General features: G+C 54.8%; 1 protein-coding gene across 28 annotated transcripts in view; it reads right to left on the bottom strand.

Annotated features, from left to right (window-relative positions):
• The window catches only part of NCOR2 (nuclear receptor corepressor 2), a 335,757-nt gene that overhangs the window by 52,561 nt on the left and 265,176 nt on the right, over window positions 1–18,020 (bottom strand). For all 28 annotated transcript variants that reach the window (XM_090062093.1, XM_090062092.1, XM_090062105.1 and 25 more), the window contains 3 exons: window positions 13,909–14,461; window positions 5,897–6,017; window positions 4,420–4,663 (listed from right to left, as the gene is read on the bottom strand). In XM_090062093.1, the coding sequence (XP_089918219.1) occupies window positions 4,420–4,663; window positions 5,897–6,017; window positions 13,909–14,461 (918 nt within the window). The remainder of the gene's footprint in view (window positions 1–4,419; window positions 4,664–5,896; window positions 6,018–13,908; window positions 14,462–18,020) is intronic.

Raw genomic sequence — 18,020 nt, 5'->3', positions numbered from 1 at the left:
CCCTTGAGGCCTCTAATGCTCCGGTCCAAAATGGAAGTGCTTGGACACCATCGCCGAGTACTCTGCAGCAGCTTCCTCCCATGCACCAACCAGCGAGCTAGCCGAAGGTCTGCACAACAGAGTGAAGTGCCGTTAGCACGTATCCTGACCCTAGCCCTGCCTGGATTAAAGCTTTGCTAGGGAGCGCCACGAAAGCCCTTGATTCAGGGGATTACCAAAGGCCCTGTGTAATGAGGCTTTCCTCCACTGTCACTGTTAGTGCTTGTGTGCTCTGGAGCTGGGAGGTTGCTTTCACGCCCTGCGCGGGGTGATGCAGGGAGTCTGTTATCAGCAGGTCTGCGCACTGATCCATGCCAGGCCCACATACCAGAGTGGACGTGGCCAGCTCCATACTCAGTACACTGTGGACTCCCCGTTTCCATTTCAAACCTTGGAAGGACCAATTCACTCATGGCACACGAACCAGAGCCTCCCGTGCCATTCACCACGAGAGACACCTCTTGTGAATTAAGTCCCTGCTCCAGTCTACACTGCAGACATTCAAGAGGGCCTAGCACTTCTTCCAGGGGAGAGTTCTTGCCCACCAGTGCCCACTTCTTTGCCTCTGCTTCCTGGAAGAGCTGCCGTGCCCCATGCCCAAAGTGGCTGCACGCCAGTGGTGCTACACCTGCAGCATGGGACGTGCCACTGGATCCTTCTGGGCGGAGGTGACATCAAGATACCATTAGCCAAGTGCACACGTATCTCAGAAAGGCGACTCCTCCTCCTTCCCCCGGGGGAGCTGTTCCCACTTACGGACTGCTTTGGAGTCGGTGAAATGTGGCCAGTCTATTATTGCCCCTGCATTAAAGGGGAACCATAACTCAGCCAGCTTTTGATAAAATAGCACTTATCCTGGGAAGGGAGCTCCTATTACCGTTTATCAAGCCCCTGAAATCGGAGCTAAGGAGTCAGAGTTTATATTATCCGTCATCCAAATTAATGCGGTTGGCTTCCAATCTCCCAGAAAGGCCGAGCGAAATGAGTGACTAAATCAATAGAAAACATATTGCTGGCTTTAAAACTGCCAAGTGATAACCAAGAATACGCCTGTCGGCTGTGTGGCACTGAGCAAAGGGATCCATCTGTCAGGCAGCAGCATCCAAATGGACATGGTGCCTTCCCTCAGCCCCACACTGGAGCAGCACAACTGGAACGCCCCCGGTGTTGAGGGAGAGCAGGAGAGGGAGGCAAAGCTACGCTGGCTGCCCTCCAAACTGATAGACTGCCCCAGCCAAAGGCTTGCAAGGCAGCCAACACCTTGGCTGGGATGTTATGCTTGTATGTGAGACTTTGCTTTGAAGCAGGTCCAGAGCAGCATGAGATGCGTTGGTCTCTGGAGCAGTTGCAAGAGTTCACGCTCTCTTATCAAGCAAGGCCTCACTGATCGGGGGGTGGGGTGGGGTGGGGTGGGGTGGGGAGGAGTCTTATGACTTTGGGGGTGGAGGGAGAGCAAGGGTATCTTCTTTTGCAAGGTCAGCCCTTTTGTTCAGGGCAGACGCAGGCTCTCTCTCACTTATGAAAAGACCATTGCACTGGTTTTGCTGCACTGCACTGCACTGCACGCACCTGAGTTTAAGGCTGTTACTTCATGGCTGTCCATAGGTGATAGGCGCCCTGTCACTTTGAAGTAGAGGCCCTAGGGAAGGAAGAGATATCCCCTCACCTCACCCCCTTTCACAGGTTTGCCGGGACTGGCTAGTCACCTTGCTTCTTCACACATCTCCTGCTGGTTTCTTTCTCTCTCTGGGACAGATGCCGACATGAGGTGCTACGTGAAATCCTAGCCTGGCTGGAGTCAATGACAAAACTCCCGCTGGCTTCAAATGAGGCCAAGATTTCAACCTCTGCTTCTGATACAGTGGTGGATGGGACCTACCTTAAGTTTCTGGAGGAGATGGGCGCTACCCCAGGGACTCATCTGCTATGAACAGGTGAGAAAGACCTGGGATCCTAATCACACAGCATCTACTGGGAAGCCAAGAAGCAGTTCCAACACCAATTCCTCTTCCTGGGGTTTGGACAACTGACTTCCTCTCTCAGTCTCAGCTTCCCTGCCTGTGATAGAGTACACATGTCCCCTGCAGGAGCCCTGTGAGATGCTATTAAAATAACTAATTATTTGCAATGAGCTACGTAGGTTCCCAGCACTAGACAAGCGGTGCTATTCATGCTGGCACAGCACTCCAGTGCTTTACAGAGAGAGTGTGGCTTTGCAAGTCCAGGTCTTCGTGGTAACAAATGAGTCGAGAGGCAGCAGAGTTCAGGGTTATTATGCAACCTGATCTTTAAAAACCTGCTTTCAGCACACTTCCATATGCTTTTCAAGCAGCTCCTCTCTCCTGCCTGCTGTTGGTTCCACTGGTTACGGGAAAGCAGCAAACCTGGTAGAAAGGCGAACTGGGCATCTCAAGTGCACTGGCAGACCTTCAAAGCAGAAGCATTTGGGGTTCCAAGCACGGAGGAGAGGTCCTTGAGCACAAACTCTGCGACATGGTTCAAATGGAAGCCAGACTACATCAAAATGATTCGTCTACACAGTGAAGTACAAGAGCAGCAGAAAACTTGCGTGGCCTGGAAAAAGCTGGGGCTCAACTGTCCTGTTGAGGCCATGAATCCCAGGGAGCGAGAGTGAAGAACATACGCCAGGAGGGGCTGGACATCACACCCCAAAAAGGCACCAACCACAAGACATGTCAGAGTATCCAGTTCCTTCAAGGTGAAGCTATATTCCTTGCACTCAGCTTGGCAACAGGACAATAAATTACTCTACAGGGCTGCTCCCTGTATGCAGTTATTTATCATCAAGGAAGCCAACTGGCTGAGCACCAGCAATCATTTCTTCTAGCAAGTAAGGCATTTTGCAGCAAGGGATGCTGCTCCTTGTCTAATAATTAGGCCAGACCTGAGCACTCTTGGCTGACAACAGCAGAAGCATCGCTGCTCCTGCCAGACAACTTTTTAGCAACAACCAAGATCAAATTCCAACAAATTCACTTTCCTCAGTGGATTTTTCCCTCGTTTTGTTTGCTTGAGCAAGTGAAATTTCATTTTTGCAAACAAGAAACGTCTGTCCGACCCCAAATCAAGGATGGTGCTGGCATTTGCCAAGCTGAGGTTTGCTGCCTTGTAGAGGTGGTCTGTTCGTGTTGTGCTTGCATGACGACCCTGCAAGGCTGGATCAACACAATGCAATGGTTTGTCAAAATCTTGGCTCGCCAAATCGTGACAGATCCATATCTTCCCACTTTGACCTCAAATCTTAATCATTACGGGTCTTTTCCTTCTTTTTGTGAGGGCCTGTGGCAAACCGTTCCCTGCAAATACCGCTTGCCACGTGCGACAGTTTCTGCGTGGTACGGAGACAGCCGCTGTCCCTCCGGATGAAGACGAGAGCAGCACCTGTGCAATCCTAGGTGGACGGTGCCTCAGAGCTGCTTCGACATTCACCTGCTTGCGACGAGGTGGGAAGAAGTTACCAGCACCTGGCAGCTAGAGGAACGCTCCTCCTTAGCTCCTGTAGCTTGAAACCACAAGCCGTGAGTTCTGCTCCTCAGGGGACCCATGGGTGCTCCAGTGATGGCAGCAGTGCCTCTCTCTGCCATGCCACATATCACTACCCACAAGTCCTGCTGTCCATGAGATGAGTGGCCTCTATTTAAACTGCATTCAAGATCCAAACTTTTATGATAAAAGCCCTAGGACCAATTAAGCCAGATTCCTCTTGTAAAAACACAGGTGTTTTAAAAGCGCCAGCCAGTCAGGGGGCCAGCACGCAGACTTTCAACAGAAATTGACTTTGACATTGGAAATAAAAATGCATTTACCGGACAACACCATCAAGAGTTCCCAACTCTCCTCAACCGCGATCCCCAAGCGCTCAGCCTAATGCCGCTGACGCGGCTCCGCCGGCAGGGAGCTCAGAACTGCTCATTAGGCAGCCAGGCTGCAGCAGAGCTATTCCAAGGCAAAGGCATCAAGCATCTTTACAGGAAGCTTTGGCTTCCAAGCTGCAGCATTAGCATTGATTGTAAATGAAATAATGGTCCCTGCTGAGCATTAAAAGCATTCTTTATAAAAAGCAAAAGCCAGGTAGCAAAGAACAGCTGAACCTGATGCCCTGGCGCAGCACCAGGCCCTCCAGCCTTGTAATGAATGGCGGGAACGTTAATGAAGGCAAACTTTGCACCCTCAGAGGTTGACGCTGTTCCTGGATTTGTTGTAGGTTCAGTGCGACCTGATGTACTTTCTAAAAGAACAAGGTGAATTAGCTATGCCTGCCTGGTTCTGCTCCGAGATGCTATTAGGAGTCTGCTAGGTTGAAAGCTGCAGAGGACAAAGAGCCGTCTCCTTCCCTCCCACTTGCACATACCCACTCACCTTCTTTGTCACCAACTGCAGGACTCCTGCTCTTCCCTCTGGGGCTACTGCTGGGCTGCAGTGGCTCCTTTTCAGGTTGCTGCTGTGGCGGCAGTGACTGGGGTGGCTTGCTCTGGGCCACTTCCTCCCGGGAGGACTCGTGCGCTTTCGTTATCTGCTGCTGGTACAGGGCCAAAGCATGGGGAGGCACCTGAGACTTCAGGCTTCCACTCTGCAACACCCCTTCCGGGAAACCCTCCGAAATCTGCAGGGGGAGCAGAGGCAGGGAGAGGAGAAAAGGGACATGTTGTACCATCTGCTCTTCACTTTCCGAGCCGAGTCTCCAAGGAGGCTTTGCTCCAAAAAAACCCAAGACCTCAGCGTCTTTCTGAGGAGGCTCTGCCTCAGCCCTGCAGCCACTCAGCTGAATACCTTATGCTCTGCTCCCAGGGTCCCTCAGCAACCCACTGCTTTCCCTCGCACAGGAAGCAAACAAGACAGGGTGATGCAGTGTGTTTATCTTTTGCCACAAGGCTATCAATCTGTTTTGGAAACGCTACGAGGGAACCTCAGATTTGCCTTGTCTGAGGAATGTAATCTATGGCCAAGGAATTGTAGCTTTCGGGAACAGAGAGGTTTCAGTAGGATGGAGGGATCTGCAGTCACAGAACAGATGTTTGGAAGGATGACGTGAACTTTTCCCCTGAAACATCCGTTTCGAACCCGCAAAATATTAGACATTAAATCAGTGCCTGCGGCTTCCCCCCCATTCTGCAAACCCCACTCCCCCAGCCCCAGATCCAAGAAATAATGAGACTGCTTTCGGGTGTAATGTTGATGCATTACTCTGGACTTGCACTGGTGTAGCCGTGATCGTAATTTGGCCCTTAAGAGCCTTTAAGCTACAAAAAAGCACTGCAGACAAGTGTGCTTTTTCAAGCTGGAGGGGGCCGTGACTAGCTCTCTCTGTCCAGACCTTCTGATGGCTTCGAAAAAATGCTCAAGATGCACTTGAACATCTCCAAGGGAAAACTGCTTTCAGGAAACCAGGAAGGAACTGCATACGGGAGCACTTGACACGTTCCTGGCTCCGCATCACCCTGCATGCCTTACAACCGAAGGAAACACACAGCACACCAACACACCCACCCCTGCAGCTGCTCACACATGAGCACACACAACACAGGCCAGGGGAGATGCCCACGTGTGACCGTGGCCACACGCAGATGCACGTCATCAAACCCACGTGCATAGGGCCCGCATGGGCAAAAAAGTGCCACGCCCCCCTCTCGTGGATCTGCACACAGATGTATGGGAACAGCTGCACACCTATGTGTAGGTCCACCCATGCCCTTTGCACACGCATGGAAGCACGCACGAGGCAGCTTCTGCTGGGTTCCCCCCTCAAAGGAAATAAAACCAAGCAAGAGGCCATAAAGCCTGGAGGGGAAGCAGGAGTTCTGCTGGAGCAGGCGCCTGCTCTGTAGTGGGTACTTACAATGGGGGGGATCGCAGCAGCTCTCTGCTTCAGCTGCTTCAGGTCCAACGGCTTCTGAGGCGAAGAGTTCAGCCGCGCGTCGTTGGCAGCGTTCAGGAGGCTGGGCCTTGGAGACAGCAGCCTATGCACAAACACAGATGTCATCCCGAGCCATTTTATTTACAAACTCCATGTTCGATCACACTCCACTGCCTGCCCAGTCTGCCCTGCAAGTTTATGATCTTGTTTCCTTCTTAGATGTCAAGCCTAGAGGTCACCTTCCCCACCGGAGAAGAACCCTGTTGCCATGCTCCGCGTTGGTCCATCCCTGCCAGCGTAACGTCCTGGCCCGTGCAAGTTGCTGGCCTCTCTGCTGGGGCCTGGCACTAAAGCTGCAGCAGTCGGGCTTTTGCCGCTGGAGGTCCCTGGTGTGACAACCAAGATGGGGGCCATTGCTTGGACAAGGTACATCGTAGGGCTGCCCAGGCATTGCAAGGCTGCTCAGCGTTCAGCGCTCAGAAAGGTCTGCAACGCTGGTTCAAGGAGACACAGTTGGCCTTGCTCCGCAAAGGGATAATGGTATTTAGGGAACGTGGACCTCACTTGGCTTTTGTCTGTGAGAGGTCATAAGCACACGTTGTGGACCATCCTCCTGTGAACAAGAACCCATGCAAGACATCGCTCCTTGCTAGCTACTACCCTGTGAAAGCCCTAGCCTGGATACACCTAAATTATACCGATATTTAATTGTACAGTGCAGTTTATACAGTACAGCACAGCTTGCAACAGGCAGAGCTCCCTTGCCATCGGATGCAGCTATTACGGACAGCGTAGGGAGAGTGGGCCAACTCCTTGCTGATGCGACCAGGAGACCCGGTGCAGGAGGAAGAAGAGCAGTACCTGGCTCACTCATTGCGGTGCAAAGCAGGGGTAACTCTAGCTAAGCCATTGCAGTACCTGAGGTCTACGTGCAGGGGAGAAGCAGAGCCAGCACATAAGCCCCATTAGACGTTGAGTCGGACTCCTAGTACTGGTCATCAGTGCAATGCCAATGCCAGCCCACTGGGCTGCTACCAGTGTGCTTGCAATCAGAGCCAGTCCCGGGCATGTGGGAGTCTCTTCCAGCAAGGCCTGGTGCACTGGGAAAGCAGAAGTTTGCATCTGGATTCGAGGCAGCCCAGTGGTGAGAGAGCTGAAGGGCTCTGGCATGGCAGGGAAGGTTTGGGAATGTTTTGGAAGATAAGGAGGTGGCTGTGGATGGGATTCAGGGCTGGGTCCGGAGGTGGACGACCCAGCGGCTATTGGCCCGATCCTGGTTAGGCTACGTTGCAGCCGACGGGTAAGAATCACAAGCAAAACGGCGAGGGGGGGAGGGGAGTAAAACACTGCACAGCGGGCCGAGTGGGATGGTTCCCGCCTGCTCTCCCTAACAAAGAGCGAGAGCGATAGAGAATAAAGGAGCTAAGCAATGGAAATAACAAGCAGCTCCCCATGCGAGCATGTGTCCGCGAGCTAGCACGTCTCAGCACGCGCGTTGGCCGGAGTCCCACTACAGATTGATCCCATGTGTCTGAGTGAGCTCCCCCTCCCTGCAGGCCTCAGCGGACCCATCCTGGCTCTCTGGCACCATGTCTTAACCTTCAGGCTGCTGGCTCATCCCCAGGTTGGTGCACCTGGGCTGCCACAGGGGCCGGCTGGGAACAGCGACCTGGCGGGCGGAGCGGGTCTGGCAGATGGCGGCCCCCACTGCAGAGCTGCTCTGCGTGGCCCTGCCACAGCTGTGCTGCCGTGATGCAAAACGCGGGGCAGGGAGGCACCAGGTGCCGAAGGGCCAAAGGCGCGGGAGCATCCCTGAGTGCCCTTGGCCACCCACCGGGCAGCGGCACAAGCCTTGCTCCGCTTGTGACAAAGCCCCGGGTCCTCCCTTCCCGGCCTGTGCCCCTAGCGCCCTGTCCCCCTCCCGCGGCTTGCTCTGCGTGCGCAGGGTTCGGCCCAGCATGCTGCTCCCCGGCCCCACAGGACCGCCCTCCTCAAGGAGCTGCTTCACCACCTGTCTGTAGTAGCGCCCAGGACACTGGTGGGGGATCTGCAACTGCTGGCACCCTCGCCGTCTGCGGGCTGGGGGCCAGGCTGGGCTCCCCGCAGCACACCTCTTACACACGCAACGCGGCACAAGCAACGGGGCCGACTCCATCCCCTGCCACGGCAGCGGGATGTGGCAGAGGCGCTTGCTGGCCGCCCTTCCTCCGGGCCAGTCACTTCCACGTGCCCTCCAGCCTACCTGGAGGGGGCAAGGAGCATCGCCCCCGTGTTTCAGGCGGACCAAACCCGGAGCGCGGGTGCTCCTGGCTCCCGGGCCTTGTCTCAGACCGCCTCTGCGTCTCGCCCAGCACCGCTCATCTCCCACCTCCTAGCTGCTGGAGGCGGCCCATAGTTTTAGGGTTTACAGCTCGCTCTGTTTATTTTAGCTGTTATTTCTCTGCTCTTTTCAGCCTATAAATTTCAAGGTCATCCTGTGTTCACCCTTGGATGAATAAACAAGTGTGGCCAGGCCATGTGAGGGGAATAAATCCATCTCCTGCGTCGGGATCCCATCCCCCTCCCCCTGCCCCAACCCTCCCCTGCATCGCTGCTCTCTCCCTGCCCCGTCCTCCTCCTCCAGGATACGGCGGTGAGGAGGAGGGAGAGGCAAGCTGCCGTCCCCTCCCTGCGCCGCGCTGGATTCACCCCAGTGGTCTGACTCAGGAGTGCTCTGAATAAATGCCCAGGAGGAAACCAGAAGAGGGGGAGCTAATCAGAGCCATTCTGTGTATAAATGCGCAGCATCTGCCAGCTGTGGTTTATAAAAAGCTAGATGCTCCACTGTTGTGGAAATTCAAAGGGATGCAGCACCCAAGAGGGATGCGAGCTGCCGTGGCCGTGCGAACCTGCTGACGCACGGAGCCAGGGGACAAGGGGATCCAGCGCCGGGGGCCAGCTCGTAAACTGAGGCCTAGCCGTGCAAGGGACTAGTGACCCGGGCGCCTCCACTTCTGGGCTGCAATCGGAGAGGCCTCAAAGGCGTGCGCTTTTCAGGAGGGGCCAAGCCCATGTCCTGAGAAATCGGGCCTGGGGAGGGGGAGGATGCAAACAGCGGGTCCCTTCCGAAAGCGCGGCCCTCTGGTTCGGCTCGAAACAAAACCCAAACGCCCTGCACACGTCTCGCAGCAAAGAAAAAAACAGGTTCTCTTTCTTTCTGCGTGGACCTGGCTTGCAGACGCGGCAGCGCTGCCAGCATCCCGCCCGCTCGGCTCCCCGGGGCTGCCGCGCGCACCCGGCTTCCAGCGAGCGGCGCGGCCAATTCCTGCTACGCACGGACCTCGCCAAGCAGGTAACGGGTCAAAGCCCCAGGCCTGAGCGCGGCCCCGTAACCAGTGGGCGCAGCGCCGGAGGCGGGGGGGCTCCCCGCGTCCGAGTGGCTAAGGGCTTGGGACGCGGCCCAGGCACGGTCTCCAGCTGCGCCGGGAGTGGCTTCATGCAAGACGGGCCCCGATCCTGGCAGCGTTGCTAGCGTTCGGGATTGCTTCCCTGTGCGAGTGACCTCCCTGGATGCGGTGCTACGCGGCTAGTTTCTGAAACGCAGAGCACCCTCTGGCTCCCGTCAACAAGCGGGCCCCAGGCCAGCCCCTCATCTGGTGTGAAGCAGCGAGTTACGCCGGTTCGAGCCAGTTTACGCCAGCTGAGGGGTTGGCCCTGCAGCCCTGACAACTTTCAAAGCCGAACTTTAGGCACAGCCTTGCCGAGGCGCCGTGCAGCTAAATCCCCTGGGGTTTGTGACGCACTTGGAGAGGCTCCCATTTAAGAAGCCAATTATAACGAATATTGTTACAATGGACGTGGACGGCAGAAGCTGCGACCGACCACCTGAAATTAATCCTCCCATGTGCAGCTCTGCTGGCCGGGAAAGCAGCAGGAATCACTTTGCCGGGGCCACCTGGCACCCCTTGCACACAAACAGATGTTTGCTTCCGACCTGCGTGTGTGCGGACGCAGCATTATGCCGCCACAATGCTAACCCACGCATTTTTGACTCCGGGTTTCCCAGGCTCAATGCTGGCAGCCGAGCCCCAAAGGAGAGAGAGGGAGAGAGAGAGAGACCATAGGGATCTGCTGCCTGACAAGTGAAACGAGATTAGAGGGTGGCCCTGAACTACGCACGCATGATGTGGGATAGCCCCAGGGACATGGGATGGGCTCACCTGGGAACAACCCAGATTGCTCACCCATGTGCGCGCCCATGTGCAGAGAGGTGTTTAGCCCCATCAGTCTAAATTCAAGGAATGGTTCGTCTTTAAGGTGCAACTGTCCCCTGCCTTCTGCTCATCCGTGTGTTGGGGCAAGTAAGATCCACTTCATGCAAGCTGAGCCTTGGCTGGTGATGCAGGGCCCTGCAGGCACGGGACTGGAGATGCGGTTCCCTGCAGAGCTGCGGTGGAGCGGAAGAAAGTGCCCTGTAGTGCGGGATCAGCTCGAGCGCTGGAAGCGTGCCGCACGGCTGATTCGCTTCACTTTGGCTGCAACATTGTGGTAGTGAAACCCATGCAGCCTCACACAACCATTTACATGCGGGGTGACCGCCGCATGAACTTTAGCCCTGGCATTGCTCGCGGTCTCCTCCCCCACCTCCCGTCCATGAAGGCAATTATCTTTATTTTTAACGCTGAAGAGTTAAAGCTGTGATTATGGGAGCCCTGGCCTGGCACTCCCCAGCACAACCTGCCGGAAGATGGAGGGAAGCCAGCGCAGCTGTCCCTGAGCATCACTCTTCCCAGCCTGGCCTGCAAACCTTCCTCCCCCGCCACCTGAGGCAAAACAGCCCATTTCCAGGGACTCAAGGCACTTGCAAGTGGGGCAGAGAGCAAGGGAGAGAGAAAACAGCTCCCCGCGTCCAAGCCCGGGACCTGGCCCAAGGTGTTCACACACGCGGGCACCTTGCACCTAGATAAGATAAACAGGTGCTTCATCAGTCTGCAGTCGTGGCATGACGGCAGATCGACACAGGAATGTTAAGTTAGGACAAGGCTCTCTGGGTAAAAGTGATATCTTTTATTAGACCAACTCAAGTTGGAAAAGTTGTTCTTTGCAAGCTTTCGGGCACAAACCTCCTTGTTCGGGCATAGGGAAAGTCTTCCCTTATGCCTGAAGAAGGGCATTTGTGCCCAAAAGCGTGCAAAGAACCATTTTCCAACTAGCTAGTTGGTCTAATAAAAGATACCACATCTACCCAACGAGCCTCGTCTGCCTGTGTCCTTAGACCAACACCTTAAAGCAGGGATAAGTGAAGGTGTCGGTCTGAACTGCTGTGGTTATAGCACGATAACCTGCACGTGGACACTCTTGTCACTCTTTTTTCTGCTTTAAAGTCTTCTTGGAAGGGGCCCAAGCTGTTTTTAGGGTTTGTCTACCATGCAGTCGCTGCTGGGACCACAGCTCGGGCAGACGTGCCGGAGGTGGCTTTAAATCAGCTAGCCAGGCGGCTGGGAGGTGCCCGAGAAGCACTCCCAGCCCGTGCTGCCCCGGCCACGCTGCCAGCCTGCCCGAGCTGGCTGGTTGGCAACGACGGGAACCTCTCCTGCCCAAACACCCTGCAGCGGTCCCGTCCCCCCCACCAGCACGGTGCGGCGGTGAGGAGAGGCACCAGGTGCAGGGGGAAGCCTGTTTAATGTTTAACGTCCCTGAGCGCTGGTATTTGTTTGACAAGGCAGATATGTGCTGACGCTGCGGGGAGCCTGACTTGGAGCTGCTTGCAGAAGGGTGAAGCCCTTTTGCTGCTGCTGCTCGAAGCCTGGTTAACGTTTAACTGGAGGCAGCATTCCCGCTGCCTTCACCCTTTCTTGCAGGGGGATTTATTTGGTCTGGGAAGAGCCCAAGGGCTGGCCTCCTTTCACTGCCAGGAGGAGGGATCGTGCACTGAAACAAGCCTGCGCCTCTGGAGAGCGGGGCCGGCCTTGGCGCAGCTGAGAGCAGCAGCCAAGGTCTTGCCAGGACTTGCTCCCAGCCCCACGTATTAGGAGGCTCCTGGTAGACTTGAGTTATTCCCACAGGAAGCGCAAACAGAATTAAGGATGCTATTATGCTAACTGTGCTTGCAAATGCTCGCTAATGACCTCACTGTGCTGAAGTCTGAAGTGCCTGCCCGGCTCTCGTGGGAGCGCTCCGGGGATGGGCTTACGAGGGAGGGTCGTTGGGCATAACCCAGCACCTTCCCATTTTTTGCGCCGGCTGGGATGAGCTCTCTGGGCCAGCTTCCTGGCTCTGAAGTGCGTGCTTCCTTCTCAGCCAGCTCCGGCTGCCAAACTGCTTTTCACTCCCCCACAAACCAGTTTGAGGCAGGGAACTGGGACACCTGCCTTTGCTCCCTCAAACTGGCTCAGTGCCTGGGTGGGGAGTGAAGGCTCTCCCATTCCCAAAACCGCGCCCTGCTCCCCAAACAAGGGTGGAGGGACGGATGCTTCCCACTCACCTCACAGCACCGACCGCTGCTAGGGGAAGCAGAGCCGGTGCTCATGAAATCCCTGCGTGGGGAAGACGGGATCTGCTGGCTGGTGGGGAAGGCAGAAGGGGACATGGTCTAGCCTGCTCGTTCCCCAGGACCCTGATGCTAATTCTAACTCCCCTGCAGGGTTTGTACCCGGGGGACCAGGATGCCAGCGTGGGGAGACATGCCTTTGTGCTCCCAACCTCGTGACGGAAATCCAAGAGATGCATCCAAAACCACGCGTGGCTGAGAGCTGTGCTTTGTGGTGTCCGGTGACTTGTTCTATTCCCCTAGGAGCGGGCATGGAGTTACCCCCTGGATCATCAATGTCTGTATGTTTGCATCACCTCTCGGGTGACTTTCCCAGATGAGGAACAGCTCACGCCCCAGCCTGCATTAACTAAGACCCTGAACCAACCTTTTTCCTGCAAGTGGTTGGTTGCCATTTAATGAGTGTGCTCACCAACATGGATCCAGCTGGCACTTGCTGAAATCGAGCCTATGCAATGACCCATAAATCAGATCTCTCCCAGACAGTTTTCCTCATCAGATCAATAAAGCACATTGCCATTTCCCAATCAGGGACCATGGCATTCACCCAAACCGTGCCCATTGATCTTGGGTCTGTTAGGAGCAGGCAAGGTCTCCTCCGCGCCACCACCCTTCGGTAGGCCACTGCCAACACAGGAGTCAAAGAGACAAGGCATTCACCTACATTACGTGAGAGCCGGTTCCATAAAAACAGCTGTGATAGTAGAGATGGAAGAGACTGACTGGGTCAGTGAATTCACCCAGTGATACACAGCTCTACCATTTACCTATGCTTAAAATTTCATCTCCATTTTTATCATTTATTTTTATAATAATACATTCTGCTTCTAGAGCATGTTTCGCACCAGGGTCCCCAACTGCTTCCAAACCATTTGCTCATGAAGATGGGTGGTGTCACTGTAAGGGAGGCAAGTGATGTTTTTATCACATCACAGACGGGAGGGAAAAAGAAACACGGAGAAGCGTGCTTAGGGTCGGCCAGGCTGGGAACAGTCCCTAACCCCTGCTCTGGACGTTACAGCATAGTTTCCTTCCCCCTCACTCATCCCAAGTGGTAGCATGCTTCAGGAAAGGTCTCGTGAGTCCTGGCAGGGCAGGACCTCCTCTGCCTGAGGGAGAGGGCAGAACCAGACCTCTTATCTTAAAAACCAAGAGCAGACAGTGGCCACATGGAAGCTGACCAGCCCCAAGTGAACCAGCCTCATCTCCTGCCTCCAGCAGGGCCAATAACAGATACTTCCTAAGACAGGTCTCAGCGACCATGCGTTTCTGATCCTGGTGCGCAGGGGTACAAAGAAGAGCCTCTCTTCCCTGGGCACGGCTGCAATTGCCCCACCCTGAACCTCAGGCCTGGCCTCCCCGCTACGAGACGAGCAGACCATGCAACCTCCGGGGCTCTGTGAAGTGACCCGTTGCCTTTGTCAAGCCATGTCTTCACCCCCGCCGCCCCAGCATCCTCTCTCACCTGTTCTTGTCCACGGTATCCTGCTCGTCCATCTCGTCTGCGCTGCAAGTGGCACTCGAGTCGCTGTCCGGATTGATCCCGGAGGCTTTGCCCGTTTTGTGGCTCTCCTTCTTCTCAGCCTTGGGGGTCCCCTCTGCTCCTGCCATGCCCCCATTGCTGCTGCTACTCTCCTGTTTCTTGTCGTCCCCCTTGTCTTTCTCCTGACAGTCCTCGCTCTCCTCCTTTTTGATCTCGCTCTTGCAGGGCTCCTCACTTGGCTTCTCCTCTGGCTCCTCTGTTTTCACCACGTCCACCACCAGTTCCTCCTGTGGCTTCTCCTCATCGCTGGCCTGCTCGGCGACTGCTTCCGGAGGCTGAGGGGTGCTGGCAGCAGCAGGAGTGGCGTCTGCAGTGGCAGCGGTGGTGGCAGGAGCCTCCTCCATCGTGACGGCCGGTTCCGTGCTGGAGTCGCTCCCAGGCCCGGGTGCCGGCTTTGGCCCGTTCTCACCACTCTCCTTGGCGTCGGGCCTGGGCGAGGGAATGCTCTCGGTATCCGAGCTGTTGTTTACCGCAGCTGAAAGGAAACCAAAGTGAGACTCAGCATCTACAGCCCTTGCTTTACAGTAGACAACGGCGGAAAAATGAAGGAATCTACCTCCCTGAGATGGCAAACGTATCCAGCTGCCTCAACGAGGCCAAACTCTCTTCCCAGTTACAGAGGAGTCATCTTAGCAGCTCTGGGAGGCATGCCGCAGGATGTGGACAGCAGGAATTGAGCCCGAAGGAGGGGGAACTTGCTCAGGGCACATCACGGGTCATTTCCCCCCGTCCCACTGCCCCAGCCAGGCTTTTTGCTGCAGGTTTGGCATGGGAACTCTGGTGCCCAGAAAGACAGGACCATGTGGTGAAGGAAACAAGGCAAAACTGCTGAATCTCCCAACTCCCAAAGGCTGAAGTGATATGTTCAACTAAGAACCAGCAACTCCAGGCCATCTCCTCTAAACACACCTTTCTTAAATTTCAGTTGGAACAAACTTCTGCTCTTCAGATGTCCCTCCTATCCTAGCTCAGTTGTGTTGTGCATTGGCCTTCCCCCCACTTGAGCCCATATACTTACAGAGAAAATGAAGAACCTCTCAATATTCCCCATTTCCACTTTGTCTGACACAGACTACCTTCTTCTCCCGGCTGGCAGAGGCAATTGTCCCCTATCTACAATTTCCACCTGCCTGGAGGTTGGAGGATGTCCTGTAGACCTCAAGTAGTTTTTTGGACCGAGCAGAGCACTAGTGGGGGTTCCTGTGCAGCCCAGGCCTCATCCAGAACAGGGAGCAGTTCTGGTCTCTTCTCTGCTGGGGCACAATTCATGCTGTAGGCTGGATGCCACACATCAAACATGGATCCTCGGCTTTAAACCAGGGGACTGAATCATGATTCCAGGAACTCGGACAGTGGGTTTCAAAACAACCAGGTGGGAACAATCTGTCTGCCACGAGATCCAGCAGAATAATTAAAACCTCTCGCCTGACCTTTCCCACCCCGCCACATTGTTATCCAATCCCATCCAGCCTGTTTCGGGGAATCTCCGGTGACTTCAACTCTCCGAGAAGACCCCGTGCGAGTCCAACCTCCCTGCTCGTAGCCCTATGCTGTCATTGAGTTTGCTGACAGCCTGACTTCCCATTCTCCACTGCCCTGCAGCTAGGAAGGGCTCCACGGCAGTAGCCATGGCCTTGAAAACCGTTCTGTTTTGCTTCCTATGAGCCAGCCAGAAAAGAAATTTCCCACCCCAGATTGTCCACTGAAAACGGCTTCATCCCAAGCTGAAACTGTATGGCCCTAGGTGCCAACAGGGCAACAGAGTGGGCAAGGAGGTGTTTCGGAAAGGCACATGTGCAGGGAGTGGGTTATTTCTTTGGGCGTGAAGTGGGAATACTGAAAGCAAGCTGCAGACCTCAGCAGCGTGGCCTGTGCTCCTCCCTGGGGCTACTGAAACAACACCAGCAAGAGCTGAGGACCCTCACAACTCGCTCACTATACTGCAGAGAGTGAGGCTCAAGTTGCTCCAGTTTAAGGGCCACCCTCTTCCTCTGGGTATACTGGAGTGGAGGTGCACAGTGCCTCTTGACACCCAGGTCTAGTATGCACCACCCTGAGCTTTCAGGTCGTATCAATAATGGACAGACCTGTAGATCTGAAGTATCCAGATCTCATGTATTCCACTTCCTCAGCCAAAGAACGCCCCAAACCCAACAGGAATTTCAAGCTGCCCCAACATTTATTTACTTGCAATAAATCAATGGAAGGCAGTCACTCGAGGATGACAGGCACGGACTTCGCAGCCGTTAGGCAGGATGGAAATGCACAGTGTATCTGGCCAGAACCTCGCCCCGAGTGCATCCACTTCCATTATTAATGTGAAACAGTCTGCAGCTCTGATGAGACGGATAGCTTGCCTCTGGTTCAACCGAGTCTTCGGTTTGCATGCATTTGCCCCTACCCTGGTGAACCTGCAGAGGACCGGGGCTGAGCGAGTGGAGCTGAACTCCTCGGGAGTTGTGTCCTGGGTGGCGGCGTGAGCGGTGTCATTATGCGGCCTGCCTCTGGTACGAGAGCCCCGCTCGCTGAAGCGCGAGGTGATCTGCACGTACTTTTCATGCTCGCGCACCAGGGAGTTTGGACGCAGGCAATTAATCACGCAAGGAAACCATCCAAAGCCCTTCCTCTCCCCCTTCACCTGCTGCACCCCAGCCTTGGCTGGTGCTACGCCAACCGCATCCCCAAATGTCACAGGAGACCGCGGCAAACTGCTCAGGCATAACGCCACTCTGACATTTCTGCTCCTGTGACATTTCATCCACCTCTGCTCGTAAGTTTATTCAGCTCAATAGCCTACTTCGGAAACCGAGTTCTCTCCGCCCAGCAGGATGAATAAGAGATGAGAACTGAAGCTCTAATAACACAAAGCTTCTAAGTGTGTCAAGAGAGCTGTCTTTAAATCTTAAAATACATTGTTTCCTCTGAACTGCTCTCACAAAGACCGATAACTACATCTTACATTGTGTCTGTGAGTCACATATCACCTAGCACAGAAGATTTACCTGGAATCTGCCTCGTAATGAGTCACTTCCAACAATGACTTGAAAAGATTTGCAATTTCAAGTCCCATTAGCCCGGACTCGAAGGCCAGGACTCAGCAGGGTGCTCACGCTGCTGGTTAAGTTATTAAATTACTTCGACAAAAAGTCAAACGGGGCTATTGTTGTAAATTATATACATTTCCCCAAACTCGCGACTGCAGCTTCAGAGTGATAAATAGCTAAAATTGCCCCTTACGTTTTGTTTCCCTTCTTTTGTATGAGTGGGGGAGTAAGAGCTGCCTAAGCAAAGATATTCTTTACAAAAATTTAAGAAATAAATAAAAAGCAGAGGTGGGCTGCCCCATGGCTACGGATTTTGTTGCTGCCATGGAGGATCACCCACCAGTGGACAGACCCCAGGGCACATGTTGTCTGAATCAGGAGAGTCATTAAAGCAATGAGACAATGAAGGGGGTGGTTCATTGCTCCATTGGCAACCCCGTGGCTTCAGGCACTGCGGGCCTGATTCAGCAAAACGCTTGGCTTCAGTGTCATTTTTGTGCTGTGCTCAAGCAAGGTGCTGAAATGCCTCGGTGAACCAGGGCTTTGCAGCAGCCGTGCCTTTTAGGGTGCTTCTCAGCTACCCTCCCAGGCAGCGGGCAGGAGAGAGTGACTCCATCTGCAGTCCTACACTGCGACGCCTCCCCCCGCTGCCGCCGCACGGTGCCAGCTATCTAACCCTGACGTGTCCCTGGGCTTTGCCAAGACGCCTTGGGAACAGTCTTGCATATAAAATGATGAAACAAAAACTGGTTTACAAGACAGCAGAAGTGTGCCAGGCCTTGGGATAAGCAGTGCGCCCTGGGAGCAGGGGGTCGGTCAGGAGGGCAGGCTCTTTGTTGCGGGGGGATAAACCTTAGAAAGCACGAGGTGATACACTGGACTAGACTAGAGGGGCCTAAAGGGGGAGGTGGAGGGCTCCCATGGTGTGTGGACGAGACGGGGAATTGTCCTGCGAGGGTTCTGGTACTGGGAACGGTACTGACTATGTGG

The sequence above is a fragment of the Crocodylus siamensis genome, chromosome 9 (assembly GCF_052110815.1).
Source record: "Crocodylus siamensis isolate JL-2025a chromosome 9, ASM5211081v1, whole genome shotgun sequence".
Classification (NCBI taxonomy): Eukaryota; Metazoa; Chordata; order Crocodylia; family Crocodylidae; genus Crocodylus; species Crocodylus siamensis.
The sequence above is the reverse complement of the archived record's forward strand: the minus strand, read 5'-3'. Positions and strand labels throughout refer to the sequence as shown.